Source organism: Ammodytes marinus, assembly GCF_949987685.1.
Source record: "Ammodytes marinus genome assembly, chromosome: 15".
Taxonomy (NCBI): Eukaryota; Metazoa; Chordata; class Actinopteri; order Uranoscopiformes; family Ammodytidae; genus Ammodytes; species Ammodytes marinus.
The window spans coordinates 13,788,582-13,812,820 of record NC_137219.1 but is presented as its reverse complement, the minus strand read 5'-3'; the positions used below and the strand labels follow the sequence as shown (position 1 = coordinate 13,812,820).

Sequence of the window (24,239 nt, the reverse complement as noted above, 5' to 3'; positions counted from 1 at the left end):
ATACCTTTTTTAAATTGTTCCCTTTTCATCTCAGCATGCCTCCTTGAACTCCCAGTGTGGTGGCACCTTCGCTCAGCTCTACTTTACATCCGCCTCTCAAGAGTCCAGTTCTAAAAATACACCCATTCTGACTCAGCCCCAGAAACAATGCACATTGACTCGGTTGGGTGAGTTATTTTGCACTATCAGGGAAAATACAGTTGAATTAAGGTAATCTAGGTGTCATTTTCAGGCCCATAAAGCCTCTGTTTCCCATGTCCATTCAGTTGTTGACAGTACATGTAAAACAGAAAAACACATGCTACATCATCATCATCATCATCTTCAACCGCTTATCCGAAATCGGGTCGCGGGGGCAGCAGCTTGAGCAGGGAGCCCCAAACTTCTCTTTCCCGGGCCACATCAACCAGCTCTGACTGGGGGATCCCGAGGCGTTCCCAGGCCAGCGTGGAGACATAATCTCTCCACCTAGCCCTGGGTCTTCCCCGAGGCCTCCTTCCAGCTGGATGCTCCTGGAACACCTCCCTAGGGAGGCGCCCTGGGGGCATCCTTACCAGATGCCCGAACCACCTCAACTTGCTCCTTTCAATGCAAAGGAGTAGCGGCTCTGCCCTGAGTTCCTCACGAATGACTGAGCTTCTCACCCTATCTCTAAGGGAGACGCCAGCCACCCTCCTGAGAAAGCCCATTTCGGCCGCTTGTACCCACGATCTCGTTCTATGCTACATACTACGGGAAAAGATACATGACGGGTGACGGGAACTGTGCTGTAAATGGAGAGTGCATCCAGAAATAAAATCTGCTGGAGGTTAGTGTGGGATAAGTAGTGGGTTGAATAAATGATACCACTGTCTGTGTGTTTGTGCGTCTCGTAATGGAATTGCTCAGTCCATTACTGCAGTGACACTAACAATACCCAATGTATTGCATATGCCCATCCATTCCTCTTCTGTCCTAACCAATTATATATCACTTCATCCCTAGAGTCTGCTTCTAGAGACGTGAATGCTTTTAGCTACTCTAAAGATGGCCGTACCTTAACCTTAGATCAATAGGAAATATCTATGCCCATCACTTTCTGTCTGTCTCCCAGTCCATCTACAGCCACAGCTCCCAGTATGCAGGCCCCTTCCTCTGTGCAATCTCTCATCCATCCACCAGATGCCCTCAGACTTTCCCTCCCTCCTTTCACAATCAACTGATTGGCTCACCCATTTCCTCACCTGCTTTTCCATTCTGTTATCAGCCTGAGACTGCATACGTATATTGGATTCTTTGGCTGCGTTCAAAATCGCAAACTCTTTCTATTTTCTATTATACATACAACAGCTGATCATAAAAATAATCTAGGTAGCATGCATATTTTAATTTAATCATTTCATAATAACATTGCGCCTTAATCTTGCCCCTTTCTTATAAATCTGTTGCATCACAGTTTTTCTAGGCTCCGTCGAGGTGAGGTCACTGGATTGTGGTTCAGAATTGCCCAAATATGCAAATTTCAACACAAAAAATCTCAATCGGATGTTGAAGGCATTCGGGTATTTTTTTGTTTTTTTGAGCATTTTTCATGCTTTATTGACAGTTTTGAAGAGACAGAGGTGAAATGGGGCAGAGAGGGGAGTGACATGCAGAGAACGACCCGGGCGGGAATCAAACCCTACTGAGCTAAGGGCGCCCCCGTGTTCGGGTATTTTAAAGCAAGCCGAATCTGACCACTAGAATTGGGACATCCTACATTTTTTTGGTAAGTATGGGTATCAGAACACATCCTTCTATTAATTTGTTTTTGTTTCTGTCATCATCCTCGTCATTGTTATTCTGTGTACATGGCTGTTATCACGTAAAACAGTGTATCGTCCAACTTTAACCTGTTTCCTTATGTGTTAAATTTCCACACCTGCCAACAACTAAAATCGGCATTTTTTTTTTTTGTATTGTGACCCACTTGGTCACAATACAGCTTGTCCCTTGAGAACGCTGAGACATTTCTTTTAAATTTTATTATTTATGTATAACTTTTACAGAAGTATAAAGTACAATATTAGTTACTGTGCCTTTGCTCTAGCTGAATGCCTCTGTCACTTTACATTGCTGAGAATCTCAGCTCGTTTTTATTTTTCATTTTATTTTATAGGCTGGACCTTAACTTGACAGGCACTTTAATCAGAAAAAAATGCAAGGCTTTGCTTTTTGACACTAATTAAAAGGACTTGTTGTGCTGCATACATAAATAGACACACAAAACAAACTATTGTGCTGAAGCATGGCATGCCTTCTCTGAGAGTGTTTGCTGACCTGTGCTCATCATGTCGCCTGTGGTTGAGAACCACTGAGTGAACAGCTGAACTTGAGAGAACAGGCTTGATCTGGAGTGTGAGGTTTCCCACCTCTGGAGCAGCCTCATACAGGGCCACCTGCAGCATGCAGTACCTGTTGCTTCCTGGCAAGACCGGGCTGGTTAAGCTGTACTCACATCTCCAAGAAGACTCGGCGGCAGGGGAGGAGCTTAGGAGAAGGAAGTGCCCTAGGATGATAAAACAGAGTAGAATTTTATTGCTTGTCAGTTTTACGACTGCCTAATACTGTTACTCCTGTAAACCATTTGATTCAGACCTGGCATTGTATATAATAATAGGGTATATCAATGCAGATGGAAACACTGATTGAAAAGACCTTTAGGTAAATTAATCTAGTGCAGTTTTTTTAACCACAAATATGTTTCATAAGAGAAAAAAGCACAACATCCTGTAGCACTCATTAAGTTTGTCATCAGTGCGTCTTTACACACTTACCTTCAGAGCTTCCCTCTGAGTGGTCCTCCACAGGCATCATCGCAGTCCAAGAGCTTTTTGGTTGCTGTGGCGACACCACCAACCAGTCACTGTGGTCGGTGTGATTTGATAAAGTCCAGAGACACTGTGTCTCAAAATCACAGGAGGTGACTGAAAGACAGAGAGTGTTTGTTTGGGTAAATATTTGAAGATGTTGTGAATTTACTAAACCCAGGAAACATGTGACCTAATGGGAAAAGTGGTGTTTTTAAGTTTTACGTGATCAATGTTTTGTTGTACAAAAATATGATTATTTAAAAGACTTGAAGAGAGATAACATTTTCAAACCCAACTAGTTTACAGAGGACATGCCGCATTTGTGACCCCCCCCCCCCAAAAAAAAATCTTCCAAAATTGATTTTGTTGTGAAAGTCAGAGGGTGGATCGGCAAAGATGATGTTTTCAGTTTGTTTTCTTGGGATCACGAGAAATGCATTTCATGCACTCAACCCAACAAGCTGTTTTTCTGAAGTTAAGAAATCTCCAAAAAAGTAAATACACAAGACATTTTGCCAAATACTGCAATACCTAAACTAACTGTCTTTCAGTGAATTTTGGGGACTGAACTATGTCAAAATACACATAGTGATAGATGCAGAACAAGATGTTTTTCATTCAAATAACCACTCTAGAAAAAAGTTTTGAACAACAGCAAAGTTGTTGCAGAAATATTTGACAAATAAATAATGGATTAAAAAAAATTCCTGGAGTCACACCTGGATCATAACGTCTGCCGCAGACTAATCACTTCCTTGGCTCATGGTGCAAATTTCCTCTAAATTGAATTAAATCCGAAAGCTGCTAAGCAGCCAAACAGACAGACCCTCTGTACATTTTGGGTGGGTGTGTGTCATGTGATGGTTGTAGAGGAAACTGCCACTACAGCTAACACAGCATATAAATCCCTCTGGGGGTATGGGACTAATTTAATCTTAATTTAATTTTATATCCATTATATTTTCTGTCTGTCATAAAACTACTAAAAATATGCTTCCTTTGAACACAAATGGACTAAAATTGTGTCTGGTTGGCCTTTTAAGGGCCAGTCTTCCTGGTGTCAGTGTGCTGCTTTGCTCTTTCAATGTCCCCATCTAACAAGTCAGTGTTGTTATATGCAGTATCTTTCTTCCACCTCCGTAACATTGCACGCCTCCGACCCACTCTCTCCCCTTCCACTGCAGAAACACTCATTCATGCCTTCGTCACCTCCAGACTGGATTATTGCAACAGCATCCTCTACGGCCTCCCCTCCACCCACCTCCACAAACTCCAATATGTTCAAAACTCTGCTGCCAGATTACTCACCCACACCCGCTCTAGAGAACACATCACTCCCATCCTCAAACAACTTCACTGGCTCCCAATACAGCAACGAATTCATTTCAAGATCCTGCTCATCACCTGCAAAGCCCTCAATAACCATGCCCCCCCCCCCCACCTCACCGACCTCCTTAAACGTCACTCCCCAACTCGCAAACTCAGATCATCTAACACAAACCTTCTGACCCCCATCACAAGATCAAAGCACCGCACCACAGGAGACAGAGCTTTTGCCATTTCTGCCCCAACCCTCTGGAACTCCCTCCCCCCAAACATCCGAAACTCAGACTCTATTAACTCATTCAAAAGCCAACTCAAAACTCACCTCTTCAAGAAAGCATATGACCCCTTACTCCACCCATACCACACCTGACTATTTTGAATTTGTTTTCGTGTTTTTTCTTCTTTTCTTTTATGTATATTCTATGCGATGTAAAGCGTCTTTGAGTGACCTCCAAAAAAGCGCTATATAAAACCTATCAATTATTATTATTATTATTTGTTACACCTAAGGTCAAACTTTCAATTCAACTTCATAATGAAGAGTTTTGTGTTTTGTATAGTTTCTCATAGTGAATAATTGGCAAAAAAAAGTAATTCCTGACTTTCAAGATATCTCATGCTGTGTGGTCACTTCATCAGAGTTTCCTCTCTTAATTGTGCCTTGCAGTCAAGCAGATTGTACTTTAAATCCATGGTTACTGACACAGATGCAGGTAATCATTGCAGGCTATGATAATCGTGACATAAATGATAATCGGATTACTTGTTGCTTTCTGTTTGTGTATGTGCATATGTGCAAAAAAATACACAACTCTTACTTTGGCTGTCATCTTCTGATCCCAAATGACGAGGGAACAGCTGATCTGAGAAGTCCTCCAGAAATCGGTCCAATAGAGCGTCGCACGTACTGCTAACTGAGGAGGGACAGATAGACAGAGGGAGAGAGAGCGAGAGAGAGAGAGAGAGAGAGAGAGAGAGAGAGAGAGAGAGAGAGAGAGAGAGAGTAAGAAACTGTCTGTGTTGGGTTCCTTTGGGCTGAAGACAAAAATATGGTTGTATGGATGGCACTCCAATAAAACAAGGCAATGTTTCAGCCCTGTGGCCTATAATCTGCAGTTTCACTAATGTGAGCTGTGATGAGCTCTATGGAATCTAGCGATGCAAACAAAGTCAAACAAAACAATGTAACTTACTGGTTAGTTTTGAAAACCACCAGTTATTTTTGTTTAGAGAGAAACTTACCATGACTGAAATTACTGCGACGTGTTTACCAGGCCCCCCTGAGATATTGTGCACGAATGTGCATGCAACATTACGTTTTGTGAGCGGTACAAGTTTTTATGAGATTTTTTTCACACAGGGTTTCACCTCTCAGGTTACAGGCTTCTCTCAAGACCTTTGTATTCATGTTTAATCAATTATTCCTTCTATAGATTGTTCAATCTGCTTTAAACTTTTAAATGTTTCTGAAACAGTCTCATTTTCCCTCTGATGATCATAATTTACATGTAACAGCAAGACCATCAGTGCAAAGAATGCTATTTTTGTATAGTTTTTCTTAATGCCTTTGTCATGGCTACACTCACCCAGGAACAACAGCTGGCGTCGTAAAAACACTACAGCTCTTGTTCCTAGGGGGTGCAAGAAGGAAAATAAACTGAAACTTCCTCGGAGCACCTTTAAAGACAACTGCAACTACCTAAAAAAAATATGTATATAATCTCTATTTTGTTAGTTGACAATGTGGAATCATCTATAAAAAGAAGCTAACATTCAACCTGATTTAAGGTTGAGTCAGGAAAGGACGGTTCTCTGTCTAAGTAATAGATCTACGTATATTATGATGCTATATTAATGATTCAGAAATGAACTTCATATCCCAATCTAAAATTATTCTGATAGATTGCTGTATGAACAACAGAGTCCATAAATCCATAAATAGGGCCCCTGTAGACAGGCCAAACGGCCGACAGATGTTGTTTTGTTCTGGAGGACGACTGAGAGGGAGGGCACTTCACACATGACATTCAACATACTAACTAGCATGACTAGAGACAGTAAGGGAGATGATTTGAATGGGTCATAGCAACTTAACCCCTCTAATGCTCTCTGGACAGTGATATTATTGTTCCCTAGAGCCAGTGAGGCAAGGTCCCACAGGTCAAGCAGGACAAATTCAATGATCTAAAGAGTAGTTTATTAAAAGCAGTTAGTTCTGATAATGATGGGGGATGACCTTCATCCACTCAAAAGCCAGCCTAGCTATTCATCTTATGGAGTAAAAATGGACACCGGAAAAATTGGAATAGTCCATAAAAAGCGGGGTTCAAACAAATAAAAAGAGAAAACTGTTATTTTTGGGAATCCCCCTAAATTTCAAATGTCCTTTTGTTGCCTCACACTTGTAATCTCTTTGTAGTGCCCAGTTTGGAGGAACGAGGCATTCTCTTTTAAGAGTGAATGATTTGCCTCATCATTAGCCAGCAGAGCAGCTAATTGTCACTCTAGCATGTCTGCTGTCTGTGGCTTTGAGCGGCGAGTGACTTTGAATGCTGTCAGTTCTGTAGTACACAGAGGCTGTGTCTCAGAGTAGTTTCTTTGGAAAAGGCAGTAAGTATAACAGGTAGAGGTCACAAACAGTTTCCTGAGATGAAAGCTGCTGCGGACTGCAGTTTAGTTAGTTCAAGGTTATGGCTTTGTAGTAGAAGTTTCGGATCCTGAGCAACTCAGGAAAGTCATCTCATCTAATGCTCTCTAACAGAAAGGGCCACTTTGCCACTGATATTACCTGATAACAGGGACCTGTCTCCTATCTTCTACCCTCTCTCAGCTACCGCATGTCCCGCAGTCTCATTTTCCATTTTTCCCCTCTCAGAGGCTTTAGTTCACACTACCGTGAAATTAATGACAACAAAAACACCTGAACCTGCTTTCAATGCTTTTTTGGATAATGTGTGAATACTGGCTGCTAGTCACGGCCACACAACCCTGAAACAGCTCCAGTAGCTCCAGGAGGTCTCACATCAATATTCTAATGAAAAGGCGCCAGCAGTACAGATTCAAACTGTATTCTATAGGGAGATGCCTTTCTCCCCTGAGAATATTGACCTATATACTGTAGAACACACCGAACCAAAAGGCACCCATACTATCTTACTACTTTCTCTGCAATGTTGCATGTGTGTTGGTCCCAGGGAACTGACTTCTCTATAAAGGTGCATGTTTTGTGGTAACAGCATGCAGGTTGTTGGTGAACTGTCTCTATTTACATGCTCTGTACAAATAACTTTTTATGTTCACGAAAACACAACTGAGACACATTGAGTTATTCCTTCATTTATCTTTTGACTGAGAATGTTGTTCAATTAACACTCTCCTACTTCCTTTACAACAGTGCTGCAACCATGGCTGCAACTCACCACTGGACATATTTGATCAAGCTGGCTTGCACCATGTTAAAGCAAAAAGAAACATTTCGAAAAAGTATGTATGTGTAATATATACCAAAAATGTCTAAATGTAATTTATGCAGAGTCATCATCTGCTGAGTGTGAAGCAGCACCTCTCTCCGTATGTTCAACAAGGTCCTGAATTGACCACAATCCAGAGCATCCAACGACAACTTCAAGTGTGAAGACAGATGGAGGTTTAAGAGGACAAGGAGAAACACTCCTAATATATAAGAGGAACTTCAAAGTTAAGGCTTCACAAATTCACCTCATATAATAAAAGTTGTCATTGGTTTATATTAAGGCTGTCAAGCGATTAAAAAAAATTAATCAAATTAATTACAGGCTCTGTGATTAATTAATCAAAATATCTAAATTAATCGCATACTTATATGACACTTGTATGCCTGTTTATAAACAACTGTATAGGCTACCGTTCCTCTCTCTCTCTCTCTCTCTCTCTCTCTCTCTCTCTCTCTCTCTCTCTCTCTCTGAACTACTAACGCCGGAAAAAAACCAAGCAGGCTAAATGACGACTGTCTATCTCCCACAACAGACAGCGCTGCACTGCCACACAGGTGTGCATAGCCTATGCCGACTCATTCAACATCGTCCTACTCATAGCCAAAAATATTGACACACACACACACGCACACAAAGGAGGAAAAAAGACAGGCATATGCTAGGAAGAGTGAGAGGGGGCGCGTGTCCGTTTGCTGAGTAGACGATCGCAGCTAGCAAACAAAATTGAGACACAGAGGAAGATTGAGAGTTGTTTTGAACCTACATTGTTAATTAGGCACCCACTAAATCAATGCACAGACACTGCGGAGAATAACATAAAACGTATTGCTATACCTTCTTGCTTATTTGCCCGGAGCAGCCCATAAAACGTCCATAGAGCCCTCTCTATGCTTCTTTCTTCACTCTTTAATCCCGTGCGGGCCGTGTCCGCAAACTACAGGTGCAGCTCCGCTATCGTCTCACCTCTTTTGCACCGGGTCAAAGGGCAATATAGAAGTGCGATTAATCTGCGTTAATTTTTTTAATCGCGTTAATTTTTCTGTGATTAATTAATCGAAATTAACGCATTAATTTGACAGCCCTAGTTTATATTGTTATTAGTTTATAGTGGTTGGCCTTTTGAACATAGCTGTTGGATGTGTTTGAGCCTTTGAAATAGCTTGTAGGTGGGCAGTTATGAGCACATTCAAGTGTGTCTCATAACTCTCTAATTCAATTATGAGGTTGTTAGAGGCAAAACAAAATAGCAAAACACACTGCAATAAGACAAAACTCTCAACACAAACATCTGCTCTGGAGTCAACTTTTTGCACCGTTCACACGTAACAACATGATCAACACACCGCTTTGGACATAAAACACTCTATGGTCCAGCTCCCTTGAGTAAGTATTCTTTTACAGTAGTGGTGGCTTGATAACCCCCCATTCACAAGCCTGGATATACTGTACCCCCCAGGCTGCCATGCAGACAAGGTTGTAAATAGGGGCATATGTGGCCTTTCTTCACTCATTTCTTCTTTCAAGACCACAAGACAGACAAAGCAAGTTTCCAATGCTTTGAGAGACATACAGTTAGTGAGATGTCGGAAGATTGGCTGGGGAAGCTTCAAACTGAACAATATGCAGTTTACAAAGGATGAGGGGATTTTTTTGTTTGAGAGAAAGATTGAAAGTGACACAGAGGTGATGTTGAACTAACTGTAAATGTACAGTGTTAGCCACTGCTCTCATCTATCGTAGCCATTATAGGAGCTATTGAGGTAAAAGCGGGTACGTACATGGTCAGATGATGCACTTTTATATGCAGCATCATTCATTGACTGTGACCTATAACGGGCAACAGAGGACACAAGCTTAATGCATGTGGGTATAGTTTAACAAATTGTTTAAGACTAGAGTAAGATGAGGCTCCCCGTTCTATGTGCTAAATGTAAAGCTACAGCTACCTGCTGGTTAGCATAAAGTCTGGAACCCGCGAAGCAGCTAGCCTGGCTTTGTTTTCTAAAGTTTACTAAATACCTCTACACACCGTGTCTTGTTATCTGGTCTTCATAGAGTTTCTGATGATTGCCTGGCAACCCTCACTGATGCAAGAAATATTCTGAAACCTATTCCCTCTAAAACCTCAACTTGCTGTTTTTACAATTAACGTTATGTGCCGATCAGAAGAAAGAACCCTTTTGTAATCAATCCTCTAGTTTTAACAAATCCAACGTCTTGTTGACCAATCCATTAAACTTTTACCTGTATTGTGCACAATGCTTTAAAGTAAGATTAAAAAATATGATCTCTCATAAGTTTTGTCTGGGGGGATAAAATGAAATAAAAGATTAAAAAGAAACCCCAGTACTCTCATCTCCACAAAGAAAGCTCTCCCAGTTACAGAGGCTGGATAATCATGATACATAGGAAATTACATCAATAGACAAAAATGGGAGAGCTTCACTTCTTCTTCTACTAGAAAAACAATTTAAAATGTATGCTTCCATGTACTTTCAACAGAAATGTAAGCTGTTGTCTATGTTTGGAAACAAGGCTCAGGTCATCATTTCCACAGTGACCGGCTTTGCCAGTTTACACGGCAACGCTAGAGTAGTCAAAAGATTTCACTCTGGAACCCGGTTTCAAACGTTTTCGTTTTCAGACCCCCAATATGCCATTGTCGTGTGACCATATTGGCCTGAACATAAAATACAATGATCATTTTACAATGTTAACAGCCCCTCAGTCTTCACTTCCTGCGCTTGTTTGTATCTTGTGTGCGATGTTCTACCTCCGACCTGACTTGTTTAACCTGTGCCTGATTATATTGATTCATGTCATAACTTTATCCCTTATAGTTGAACATTTTTGGAAAGCAGAAGGCTCTGTTAATAATCAGTGCATCACACTGCAGTCTCTCAGAGCAAAGTTTCCTAAAACTCAGCCCAGCTCTTTCTTATGTGTGTGATCTCTACCTCGTCAAGGCTTCTCTTCTCACCCTACTCCAGTTTCCTTCCTCAGACAGACTCTCTTTTCTTTAGATTGGAAAAATAAATATTAAGTATTTACTTTTTCTGAAGCTACATTTGATGCCAGGTCCAGCTGCACATTAGTTATTAAATTTTCATTCAAAAAGTACTTTGCAGCAAATCAAATAACCATAGAGTTTCTGGGAATAAAAATACTTCCAGGGAAAACACATTACTCTCAGTTGCTACTTGAATAGTCAATTAGTCTCTGCACATTTTTCACCTCTCAATATGTATGTCTGCTGTGTAATAATATGGTCTGAATCCAATTTCCTCTCTGCTGGATAATAAAGGTCAAAAGAAATTACCTAATTTAATTTTGCATACCACAAGTTATTTGTTTTAAGTGAGTTAGATCTTAATTGATTAAATGAGATGGTATATATGTTACATGAAGACAAAGAGAAAAGTCAACTTAAAGGAAATCAGGTTGAACAGCCAGGTGTACTTTTGAGCTGTTTTTCCATTTTCCATATAGCCTATATTATAGCCTATAATTCACCCTGACCCACTTTGTCTATTTATTCCATGTGTGTACATTTATTTTGCTTATTTCACAAACTATAAGCAGAGCATTGGAAAAAACCTTCGGTCAAGTGAATTATATTAATAGAGTCAAATATATTCCAACCGGGCTATCTCTTCTGTTTATAGGGGAGAACGGGGGAATGTGAGCCATCGGGTAATGTGAGAACCAGCCTAGACACCCCCTGTATCTAGGCAATGGAACACATTTTTGGTCATGTGAGATATATGTTTTCAAGCCCCTCTCATTTCCCCTTGGCCATGAAAGAGAGGACCTCATGGTGATGTTGTAACCATGTTTTTTTGCATGTAAAAGTAAATGTTCTTGCTGTCAACTTAATTGATTGTTGTGCCAAAGCAAATTGATTCAGGTAGAAAAACTTATATCATACATGTTGATGAACTACCAACATATGAAACCATGTGATGATGATAACTGAAGATTAGCCTGATTTGCTGAGAGAGGTAGTTTTTTCTCAAATTGTGGCAGTGGGGTAAAGTGAGACAAACGCTGTCGGGTAAAGTGAGACAGTGTCTGTGCTAGGGGTGGGAATCTCTTGGCACCTCACGATTCGATTCGATTCCGATTCAGAGGTCAACGATTCGATTCAAAATCGATTTTCAATGCATCTCAATGCAAAACATGTTTTATGTACATACCCATGTGTGAATTTCAAAAATATATTTATATGCACATCTGAGTTTGCTACTCGGAGTTTGCTAATCACTTCCTACTTTTGTGATGATCATTAAAGACAATCAACAGATGAATTGCCTTCTCTAATATTGTATTAAGAGAAAAGCTTTTCTTGTCACAAATGACTTTCTATGAACAGTGCAATAATCAATGCAGCTTGCATTTCAACACAATATGGAAGTATGTAAAAACTAAACCGATTCAGTTTTATTTTATTTCTAATCTCGTAAATCATGTTTCTATAGGAATTCTATTCTATTATCTATTATTTTCTATGTCATTTCAACACATTGTACAAAAAGTATGGCTTGGAATTCAGCTCTCTTACAAAAACGTAAACAGAGATAAAGCCGGTGCAGGTCATGGGTTTGCTGCTCTCAGCCCTTTTGAAGCCACTTTGGAAACAACTCGCACATGTGTGGTGTGCATGCGCAATGGCGCAGGAAGTATTAGTATTTACAAAAAAAAAAAAAAAAAAAAAAAAAAAAAACGATTATTAACTTTTCTGAATCGATTCAGAATCGTCCGAGAGAGAATCGATATTAATCGGAAAAAACATTTCCCCACCCCTAGTCTGTGCCCTCTTTTAATGAATCCATTATATTTGAGGTAGCAAGGAGACTAGTTTGAATAAGACAAAAGACAATGTGGGCTGGAGGTGGGGGTTGATGGTTGAAGGGGTGTCAGCAAGGACATGGTTTGGCACATATGTATGTGGGGGACAGGAGAGTGACCTTTAACACTAATAGACTCTAAGTACTATGTCTTTATTCAAAACAAATGCAGAAAAATATTAATCAAAGACTCAAAAGATGGAAAATGACAGCTGGGTCTAGTCCTGTGTTCTGAGTCCCAGGCTGTTCTAGCTGCATGGTTCTGATTGTTCTTTGCTCTGACCCCCAGACACTAGCTGGCTCTAAGGGTCCCGCGTTCTGACCCTCAGACTGTGTTTTAATCTAACTGGTTCTATCTGTCATTTAAATGTTAATTATTGAATACGAATTATATGGTGTATTTGATCAGAGTTACTTTCAAGTGTTTAGAAAATGTTTTTTTTAATCGACCAAACCCCATGATTTTGTTACTCGTCCGACATTAGTTTTGGAATATTTGGTTTTCAAGCTAGCTGTCAGGATTGTAACTGTTACAACATTTGTTGTTATGGTAGTTTCAGAGTGGAAAAAGTAAGTGGATCAGTTTACCCCCTTGATTTCTCTGGTCTGTCTCAGTTTACCCCACAGCTGGGGTAAAATGAGACACAAGACAACTTTTTTTAAAACAATCATATTTTCACTGCCCTTTGTCATGAATAAATTCTGCTAATGCCCTTTTCTAGGAAACATCCTGAATTAATGGGAAATGTGTAAATTTGACTGATAAATAATTTTAGCTCCCTTAGAGGGAAGCAAATGTAAAAAGTGTCTCACATTACCCTGTTCTCCCCTATATTGATAAAAGCACTACAACCTTAAAGATCTCCTATTATACTACTTTTCTGGTCTTCATTTCTTGTTAAAAACTGCTATAGAGCAACCTGACACGAATCACATCACAAAAAACCATGTAGATTTTCGGGACACTCTTCCTCCCACCCTAGCGCGCACAGCAGTAACTCTCTACACTCGGCTTTGTGCTTCTCCGCCCCCTCCCCCCTCCTGCAAACCCCACTCCGTTGTGATTGGTTACCTTCCTTCCGGAACAATTTCAGCGGCGATTTGAGAGCAGGAAGGTGGGGGCATGGCCAGAGCTTGCCTGAGCAGCACGTTACCATACATGGAAAAATCCGGAATCGTGACGACACGATGGCAGGAAATTTGAACCGATTTGAACACGTGATTTCTCGACTGGCTGCCCTAGTGTTTAGCGCTCTGCACAGCCACCCCAGACGGTAAGCAGGGAATACGTCTAAATGCATGTACGTAATTATTTGATACACTAGTATGGTTAAACATGACTATAAATCATTATAACAACGTTTATAGGTCATAAAAGTCGAAAAGTTTAATAGGTCCACTTTAAAGGTGCTGTAAGCGGAATGGTTCTTTTAGCTAACTTCTTGTCAGTTACTGCAGTTAGCAGTCCCCTCGCTCGTCCCTACGTCACCACATTAATGCACTGCGGTCTTCAAGCAGCAAGATATCTAGCGCATCATCTCAGATCCATAAGTGTGATAAAACATGATAAAAACCATCAAAACAGACATTGGGAAGGATTTTTACATGCTCCACCATTGTAGGCGCATACACATTCACCCATCTGTTGCTCTGGCGTGCACCGGCAGTGAGACCGTGGAGTGTATATACTATATATACAGTCATATGAAAAAGTTTGGGAACCCCTCTCAGCCAGCATTATAATTGACTCTGCTTTCACAAAAAAATATATAAAAGTGGTATGTCTTTAATTTACCAGGAACAGCTAAGTACTGGGATGTTTTCCAAACAAAGATTTTTTGAAAAGCAGTATTTGGTTGTATGAAATAAAATAAAATGTGAAAAACTGGCTGTGCAAAAATATGGGTACCCTTGTGGTTTTGTTGATTTTAATGCCTGTAACAGCATGTACAACTGATGACTTTAAACACACAGTTGGTTGGATTATGTTGTTAAGCCTTGAACCTCATATAATTGTCTGTTTAATCATGAGAAAATGTATTTTAGGTGCCTAAATGCAAGTTGCACTTCTCTTTGACTCTCTGCTGAAGTGAAACAGAATGGGATCATCAAAACAGCTCCCAAAAGATCTGAAAAACAAAGATTGTTCATTGTCATGGTTTAGGGGAAGGCTACAAGAAGCTTTTCCAAAGGTTTCAATTGTCAATTTCGACTGTAGGGAACGTTGTCAGGAAATGGAAGGACACAGGCATAGTGGCAGTTAAACCCAGGCATGGCAGACCAAGAAAAAAACAGGAGCGGCATAGGTGGAGGATTGTGAGAATGGTTGCACACAACCCACAGATCACCTCCAAAGACCTGCAAGAACATCTGGCTGCAGATTGTGTATCTGTACATCGTTCAACAATTCAGCGCAATTTGCACCAAAACATCTGCTTTTTATAAAGACCAAATAACTTAATTTTTGTCTCATCACTCCAAAGCATTTTCTTCCAATATGAAGCTGGCTTGTCTAAATGAGCTTTTGCATACTCCATGCAACTGTATCTGTGGCGTGGGCGCAGAAAGGGCTTCCTTCTCATCACCCGGCCATACAGATGTTTTGGTGCAAATTGCACTGAATTGTAGAACCATGTACAGATACACAATCTGCAGCCAGATGTTCTTGCAGGTCTTTGGAGGTGATCTTTGGGTTGTGTGCAACCATTCTCACAATCCGCCGCATATGCCGCTCTTGTACTTTTCTTGGTCTGCTAGACCTGGGTTTAACTGCAACTGTGCCTGTGTCCTTCCATTCCCTGACAACGTTCCTTACAGTGGAAATTGACAATTGAAACCTTTGGGAAAGCTTCTTGTAGCCTTCCCCTAAACCATGACAATGAATAATCTTTGTTTTTAAGATCTTTTGGGAGCTGTTTTGATGATCCCATTCTGTCTCACTTCAGCAGAGAGTCAAAGAGAAGTGCAACTTGCATTTAGGCACCTAAAATACATTTTCTCATGATTAAACAGACAATTCTATGAGGTTAAAGGCTTAACAACATAATCCAACCAACTTTGCGTTTAAAGTCATCAGTTTTACATGCTGTTACAGGCATTAAAATCAACAAAACCACAAGGGTACCCATATTTTTGCACAGCCAGTTTTTCACATTTTATTTTATTTCATACAACCAAATACTGCTTTTCAAAAAATCTTTGTTTGGAAAACATCCCAGTACTTAGCTGTTCCTGGTAAATTAAAGACATACCACTTTTATCTTTTTTTTTGTGAAAGCAGAGTCAATTATAATGCCGGCTGAGAGGGGTTCCCAAACTTTTTCATATGACTGTAAGTGAGACGAGTGTCGGTTTGTAGCGTTCTCTCTTCTGATTGGATAAAAATTTCGGGATACTACAATAAGTTTATTTGCCGATTACGTGCAGCTGACTGAGAGATCGGCTTTATGAAACGCGCACATTATGTAAGTGATCACTGTATGAATAAAGAGCGATTTTACACTTTTATTAATATAAATAAACCGCTTACTTCACCTTTAACCTTCCTCCTGTGTTAACTTTCTGCTACCATCCATGGTGTTAGCGGGTCGGTTTCGACCCGTGTCTGAAATCAGCTGTAAAAAACACTAAAAACAATTATCTATCTGTTAAAACTGGTGTATGGTAAAGGACTGTATAGGTAGTTCACGGACTGCTGGTGTCGCCTTGGTGTGTTGGTAAGAACACCTCTTGAGTCAGAAATGCAGTTTAGGATTTTTACTGGAGGTTTTAGGCAGTACAGATGCAAAGAATGTGGTGAATCGTCATTGACACACACACTTGCATCCATACAATGGTGTTCAGCTACAACTTAACAGGAAAAGGAGTCATTGACAAGCCACGTAACGGGCAAACTTATCCGCGGTCGAAATAATATAAGCGAGTGACAGTTACGAGGGACAGTTATGGGCAAGTGACAGCATGAGTATGAGCTGTCAATCAACGCTGGTCGCACGCGTCACAGTGATCAACGGCTGCGCGCATCACGGCAGCAGAGCATGCACTCTTGAGTTCGGAACAGCCATCGGACTTTCTAACATAGCCGCCCCCACATTTGGTATCAAATGTGTTCTCTGGAAAGGCCGAAAATAATCCATCTGCATCATGGAATGCTTGCTTCGTCATCAGGGATCTCTGGTAGAACGATAAGGCGAACAATGGGCCTGGTGTATACTCTGTCCTTCATCTGTACCTCAGCTGACCGAACATGGCTGTCAGGACCTGGAAACACTTTTATCACCTTCCCAATCTGCCAGAGGGATCGGGGTAGCTGAGGATCCACCATCATGACTACTGATCCAACTGTGATGTCAGAAGCAGGAGTCGTCCATTTGCCTCTCTTCTGTAGGCCAGGTAAGTAGTACTTGATAAAGGCAGTCCAAAACCTATCAGCGAGCACCTGCGAGTGTCTCCACCGCCGACGTCCAAGGAGCTCTGACTGTGGATAGACAACTTGGGGTAATGAGCTGTCAGGCCGCCCCATCAGCAAGTAGTTTGGTGTCACGGGATCCAAATCAGCCACATTTGCCGAAACGTAGCCTAAAGGCTTAGAATTGAGTATGGACTCAATTTCAATGAGGACGGTCCTGAGCACTTCTTCGCTCACCGTCTTGGAGCCGATGGTTGGGTAAAGAGCAGCCTTTACTGAGCGAATTTCTCGTTCCCAGGCACCACCAAAGTGAGGTGCAGCAGGCGGATTAAAGTGGAACGAAATCTGCTGAGCTGCTAGTTGTTGCTGGAGGTCAGCGCTTAGGTCGGAGAATGCTTCCTTTAACTCCTTCTCACCCCCTCGGAAATTGGTTCCTTGATCCGAGTATAACTCTGCTGGTTTGCCACGCCGAGCAATGAATCTCCGGAGAGACATCAGGAAGGAGTCGGTGTCGATCGAAGATAGCACCTCTAGGTGTACCGCTCTTGTAGTGAGGCACTTAAAGATAATGCCCCACCTCTTCTCCGTCCTTCGGCCAATCTTCACCTGGAGTGGGCCAAAGCAATCGATACCACAGGAGTAGAAAGCAGGTTTGAACAACCTGAGCCGAGGTGGTGGTAGGTCGGCCATCTTCTGGCTGGCTGGTTTGGACCTCCATCGACAGCACTCCACGCATCCATGCTGGTGACGTTTCACTGCCTCGCGGCCTCTTAAGATCCATGCGGTACGCCTCAATTCAGCGAATACCCGCTCCGGTCCGGGGTGGCACAGTCTGGAGTCGTACTCCTGGATGAGTAACTTGGTAAAAGGGTGGTTAGGACTTAGCACAATCGGGTGTACGGCCGCCACATCGAGTCCCTCCACTCTACGGAGCCGTCCTCCCACTCTGATGACCTGATGTGTCGTGTCGAACTATTTAACCTTTATTTACCCAGGCAAGCAAATTAAGAACAAAATTCTTATTTTCAAGTGCAGCCTGAAGGGGAAGGGGGAGGGGAGTGCTAAAAGTGAAAACAAGGTTATATATATATTACACTTTTACAAAAATATATAAAATACACTTTAAAAAATTCAATATAATACAATACAATAAAATAAACAGTTAATCAATAGTGTATGACAAGAAGGGCTACTAGCAGGTGCAGGAGTCAACTAAGATTTTATGCAGATTTAGTTTGAAGACAGAGAGAGAGGTGAAGACAGAAAGTTTAAGGGTGTTTTGAAGGGTGTACCAGTCAAAGGCTGCAGCGAACCGGAAGGCACTGCGTCCAAAGACAGTGCGGACAGTGGGGATGGAGAGGTTGATGAAAGCACTGGACCTTAGATTACGGGCAGGGTGGGAGAGGTGTAGAAGAGAAGAGAGGTAGAGAGGTGTTATGCCGAGAATGGATTTGTAGATGAGCAGAAACCAGTGATGGAGCCGTCTGGTGTGAAGGGAAGTCCAGTCTACCAGGTTGTAGAGGTCGCAGTGGTGAGTAGTGAATGGAGCCCCTGTAGCAAAGCGGATGGCAGAATGGTGGAGTGGGTCCAGTTTGCTGAGAGTGGAGTGAGATGCAATTCTGTAGATGGTGTCACCGTAATCAAAAATGGGCAGGATGGTCATTTTGACGAGTGTGTGTTTGGCTGCATGAGTGAAGGAGGCCTTATTGCGGTAAAGGAAGCTCAGACGAGCTTTGACTTTTGATTGTAGGTGCTTGATGTGGGTGGTGAATGAGAGGGATGAGTCCAGCCAGAGGCCAAGGTATTTGTAACAAGAAACAAATTCGAGTTCAGAGCCGTCGGCACAGAGGATTTTTGGGACAGAGGTGGGAGCGTGTTTCCGGTCAAAGATAATGCATTTGGTTTTTTTGGTGTTGAGGAGAAGATGAAGGCTATGGAAATGCTGTTCTACAGAAGTGAGACTGTGTTGTAGTGTGGCCGCCACAGAGGGGAGAGAAGGGCCCTCTGAGTATATGATGGTGTCATCAGCATATAGATGGATCTTGGAGTTGCCTGCATTCCTGGTTATATTGTTAATGTAGATGGAGAATAGTGTTGGGCCTAAAATAGAACCCTGTGGCACCCCTTTGGTGATGGTGAGAGGGGCTGATTTGATGTTATCCGATTTAACTTGCTGGACTCGGTGGATTAAGTAGCTGGCAAACCAATTGCAGGAGTGTGGTGAAAGACCGATGCTGGAAAGCCTCTGTAGGAGGATGGGATGGATGACGGAGTCAAAGGCCTTAGAGAGGTCAATGAAGGCAGCGATGCAGGTCTGCTTGGAGTCCAGAGAGGAAACAATATCATCGAGGACCTTCAGCGTGGCTGTGATGCACCCATGGCCTGGCCGGAACCCAGACTGCAAGTTGGACAGGATGTTGTTGGAGGTTAAGAAGTGGCTAAGCTGTTTATGTACCAGTTTCTCTAAGACCTTAGCCAGGCACGGCAGGATGGAAATAGGCCTATAACAGTTGGGATCAGAGCTGGAACCTCCTTTGAAGAGAGGGAAGACAAGTGCGGATTTCCAGTCTACAGGGAAGATGGACAGTTCCAGAGACATGTTGAAAAGCCGTGTGATGGGGACAGCAATGACAGGAGCAGCAGCTTTTAAAAACATAGGCGCGAGCCCGTCAGAGCCAGCTGACTTGTTGGAGTCCAGTTTGGTGAGATTCTCTAGGACTTCCGCGGTCGTAATGGGTCTGAAGGAGAAAGTGCCAGAGCTGGAGGTTGTAGGTGAAGGTGAAAGTGAAGGAGCAGCAGTGGAGGGCTTAGTAGGGAAAACATGAGCTGAGTTAACAAAATGCTGATTGAAAAGTGAGGCCATATGAGACTTGTCAGTAACAACAATGTCACCAAAGGTCATTGCATTGGGAAGGAACTCAGGCGAAAGGCAAAGGAGACGACTGCTGGATGAAACAGGTTTACCGGTTTGGAGGAGCACATATTCTTCTCTGAAGCTCTCTCGCTGAGCATTCCTGAAGGCGAGCATCTCTGCAGCTTGATATGCACTAGCGGGTGGTGGTCCAGCCGCCCCGTGAAGCTCCCGAGCATGAAACTCAACCAGCTCTTTCCAAGTCCTGAAGGTAGATCCATCCGTTCCCTGGGAATCTGAAGTCGTACCAAGTCCACAGAAGGCAGAACGCTTAAGCTCTGTGGTGTCCTCTGCTTCAGGGCAGTTCGGTGGAGGAAGGACTGGCCACTCCTCAGGAGATAACTGCAGGAACTCTGGTCCTTGACACCATCTGTTAGGTTTCACCAACTCTTGGAGGGTTTTACCCCTAGTCAGGTCGTCTGCTGGATTCCTAGGCGAATCGATGTATCGCCAGGCCTTGAGGTCGGTGAGCTCTTGTATTTCCGTCACCCTGGTGCCTACAAAGACTTTAAAGTGACATGACTCTGAACTAAGCCAGGTTAGGACTGTTGTTGAATCACTCCAGAGCACAAGGTGACGAATCTCAAAGGTGAGCTCAGCTTCCAGTAGCTTTGCCAACCGAGCTCCCGTCACGGCTGCACAAAGCTCCAGTCTGGGCACTGAAAGTTGTTTCCGAGGTGCAACTCTTGAGCGTGCGAGGAGGAAGGCAACATGAACCATACCTCTAGCGCATTCAGAACGCAGGTAGGCCACCGATCCGTAGGCCTTTTCGGAGGCATCACAAAATATGTGTACGTCTCTCTTGGTGTCTGGGTGGTCCATGGTAGCTGTGGTGTAACATCTAGGCAACTGAACTTGAGGCAGGTATTCAAGTTCCCCTTCCCATGTACGCCAGACTCTTAGAAGGTCTTCAGGGAGGTTGGGATCATCCCAGTCCCTCCTTTTGTCCCACAGCCGCTGAACCAGTACCTTCGCTCGTGTGGTGAAAGGAAGTATAAACCCAAGAGGGTCATACTGACTGGCTAACACACGGTAGATGTTACGCATGGTGGTTTCTTTGTAGTTGACAGGTCGGTGCTTGTAGCTGAAGGTGTCAGCATCACAACGCCAGCTCAGTCCTAGCGTTGACTCGTGCGCTTCGGACTTGTCTTGGGCCAGCCACAGTTCCAACTTATCCGACCTGGCATCCGCAGGTAGGTGGCTTATGACTTTGGGCACGTTGCTGGCCCACTGACGTAGTTCAAATCCTCCAGTAGCAAGAAGGCTTCTGAGCTTGTCGACCAGCTGTTTTGCTTCCTGAGAAGATGGCAGGCTCTGTAAGCAGTTGTCAACATAGAAGCACCTTTCTACTGAGGACCGTTCCTCGCTGTCGGTACTGCTGTGGTCGAAGACATGACGCTGTAAGGCGTAGGTCGCACAACAGGGGCTGCATGTGGTTCCGAATGGCAGCACCTGCCATTCGTATACTCGAGGTGTCTCTTCCTTCTGTTGGCTGCGCCAAAGGAATCGCAATAGGGGTTTGTCTTCAGGCAGCAACAGCACCTGGTGAAACATACCTTTTATGTCACCACTTATGCCAACAGTGTGCTCACGGAATCGAAGAAGGACTCCCAGTAAGGAAGGACTCAATGTAGGACCGGGCAGCAGAGACTTGTTAAGGCAAAGGCCTTTATACTGGAAGGAGCAATCGAATACGACTCGGTTCTTTCCGTTGTGATGCACCATATGGTGAGGGATATACCAACAACTATCTTTACCGCGTGTGCTCTCCTGCGCAGGCAACCTTGCCACAGTACCAGCAGCTTCCAGCTTCTTTATCTCCACTTCATAAGCGGCTGAACTCTCTGGATCCTTTAAAAGGCGCCTCTCCAGACTTCTAAGCCTCGGCATAGCAGCATCCATAGGAGCCTGTAAGACAGGTGAGTTCTTCCTCCAGAGCAACGGGGTTGCATATCTGAGAATGCCATTGACATCAACCCTGGTGGTCTTGGCATCGAGCAGATCGATGGCCTGCTGGTCCTCTCTTGAACGCGTCACCTGTTTCTCATTTCTAGCAGGCAAAACATCCAATTGCCAAAGTTTCTCGACGTTTCTCATCAGTTCTACGTCCAGAGGACTGAGAGATGTGAACAAACACTGGACTGATGACTGCAACTCTGCGTGTCTTGCTGGGCCCTGGAGCGTCCAACCAAGCCTGGTCTTAATAGCTGCAGGGCCACCTGGGGGTCCCAGGCGAACTGGCTCGACTGGAGTTATCAGGTGAGTATGGTCTGCCCCAATGAGTAGCATTGGACTGACTCTGTCAAATGGTTGTAGAGGAATGTCCTGGAGGTGCTTGAACTTCGATTTGAGGGTAGCCACTGGATACGTGTGGTCTGCGAGGCTGAGCTGTTTGGCAGTGAAGGCATCACTTATGAGGAAGGCTCTGTTAGGCTGAGTAATGGATGAAACTCGGAAGGTGACAGACATGCCATCCAACGTTTGCACATCCTGGCGAATCGTTCGCAAGGCTAGGTTTTCTGGAGTTCCTTGTAGTCCTAGTTCACGAGCAGCTGCAGAAAGAAGCATTGTGCGTTCCGAGCCGTCATCTAGAACTGCGTAAGTATCCAGTGTCTTGTTCTCGTGCTGCAGGAGGACCCGGACTATTTTCAGGAGGACACGGCTGCAATCTGTTGGTCTGCCTAGGTAAAGGGTATCGTTAGCAGAGCTGACTAGACATGACCCTTCTCTGGCAGGCTTGACGTTGACCTCATGCAGTACCTGGAGATGTTTACCTTGACACTTACTGCAGGGTTTCTTAAGGGTGCACTGTGCTGCCTGATGGTTTCTTCCACACCGCCAGCAGCGTTGGTTTGTTTTTATCCACTGGATAATCTGGTCTTTGCTGAAAGACTTGAAGGTATCACACTGACTCAGGAAGTGCTCTTTGCTTTCGCAATATGGGCAGTAAGCTTGCCTTGTCTTCTTCTTGTCAGGCTCCTTTGGTGCTGGCGCTTCAGGAGGCTTGTCAGAGGTATCCTCTGCACCATGAAGCACTGTGGCTGGACGAGATGGTTTAGTATCGTGCTTTCGATCCATGTTCCTCTTAGCGTCTGAGTTGTGCTCTCGGAAGCTAGATTGGCTTTCGCTATCCTGGCACCATGCCTCATATTGCAGCCATTCTGAGAAGTCTGCCAGGTTTGACCCTGTTCCAGGTCGCCGACACATAGATCTCCGGAACTCAGATCGTAGATCAGAGGGCAACTTACTTAAGAGCCGTTCGACGTGTGACCCGCATTGGAGCTCCACTGCACCTTCATGCCCCAGAGCCTGGAGCATCCCCACTAGGGCTCGCACTTGTAGCGCAAACTTCTGGAAGCCCTGTGAATCTCCCTGTCGAATGTCTGGGGCATTCATCACAGTGGCTATTTTCGTCATGGCTAGCTTCTGAGGTTGGCCAAACTTGTCCGTCAGGGCAGCCATGGTGTCCGTATATGGCATAGGTGAGTTCAGATAGGCATCAGCAACCAGACGAGCCTCATCGAGCTTGAGGTGGTCGAGGAGAACCTGATAGCGGAATAGTTCCGTGGCATCAGGAGGTAGGAGGTTTCCCAAGGCAATCTTTAGACGTGTGAACTCACTAGGGTCTCTTTTGGAGAAATCTGGGATCTTTGGAATGGGACCTCGGTAGGACCGTTCACTCAGGAATGCAGGTGGCCGCTGTGCAGGCGCAGCATACGAGGTGTCAATATGTGGCACATATCGAGGCTGCATACTATATGGCTGGCTGAGGTGGGCTGGCTGCAGTGGCTGTGAAGGTAGCGGTGGGTTCCAGCTAGTAGCAGGCTGTTGTGTATACCCACGTTCAACGTACTGGTTGTCAGCAGCAGGCACCTGATTATGACCTCTTCCGTTGTACTGGAATGTTGGTAACGGAGTATTGGGCTGCACGCCTGAATGTGGTGCAACTGAGGACTGGTTCCTAGGCTGGGCTGATGCCGCTTGAGCTCTTATGACTTGTAACTCACCCATCATCCTGCTCATGGAATCCATCAGGAGCTGCTCTCTGTCGTCTGCTGGCTGAGCAGGTGGGTCTGCAGAGTAGTTGTAGGCTCCATGTGCTTGATCTGGTCTCACATCCCTCTGTAGAAAATAAGGTGCAGTCATCAATGACTGAGGTGCTGAGACAGGTGTGCTAAAACTCTGAGGTGGCAGTTGGGCTGCGACGGAAGGAAGCTGATAGAATGGAGGCACATACTCCCCATCAGTACTTTGGGCAGGCAGGCTGTAAGGTGACGACCACATAGGTGCCTTTGGATGCACCGCTTGTAATCCTGGATGTTCAGACCTCTCCCAGGGTCTGTGGAAAGGTGACTGTAACCTGGGTTCCCTCTCTGATCGCAGCGCCATCTGTGCATCAAAGGCGTACTGCTTGTTACTTTGATATGCATAATACTTGGCTGC

The 24,239-nt window shown here is 43.8% G+C and overlaps 1 protein-coding gene across 1 annotated transcript in view; it reads right to left on the bottom strand.

The window, feature by feature from the left end:
- ltk (leukocyte receptor tyrosine kinase) overlaps nucleotides 1–24,239 on the bottom strand; it is a 67,057-nt gene that overhangs the window by 26,556 nt on the left and 16,262 nt on the right. Inside the window, exons 2-4 of the mRNA XM_080042466.1 lie at nucleotides 4,976–5,071; nucleotides 2,796–2,945; nucleotides 2,299–2,527 (exon numbers count right to left, since the gene is read on the bottom strand). Of these exons, the coding sequence (XP_079898592.1) occupies nucleotides 2,299–2,527; nucleotides 2,796–2,945; nucleotides 4,976–5,071 (475 nt within the window). The remainder of the gene's footprint in view (nucleotides 1–2,298; nucleotides 2,528–2,795; nucleotides 2,946–4,975; nucleotides 5,072–24,239) is intronic.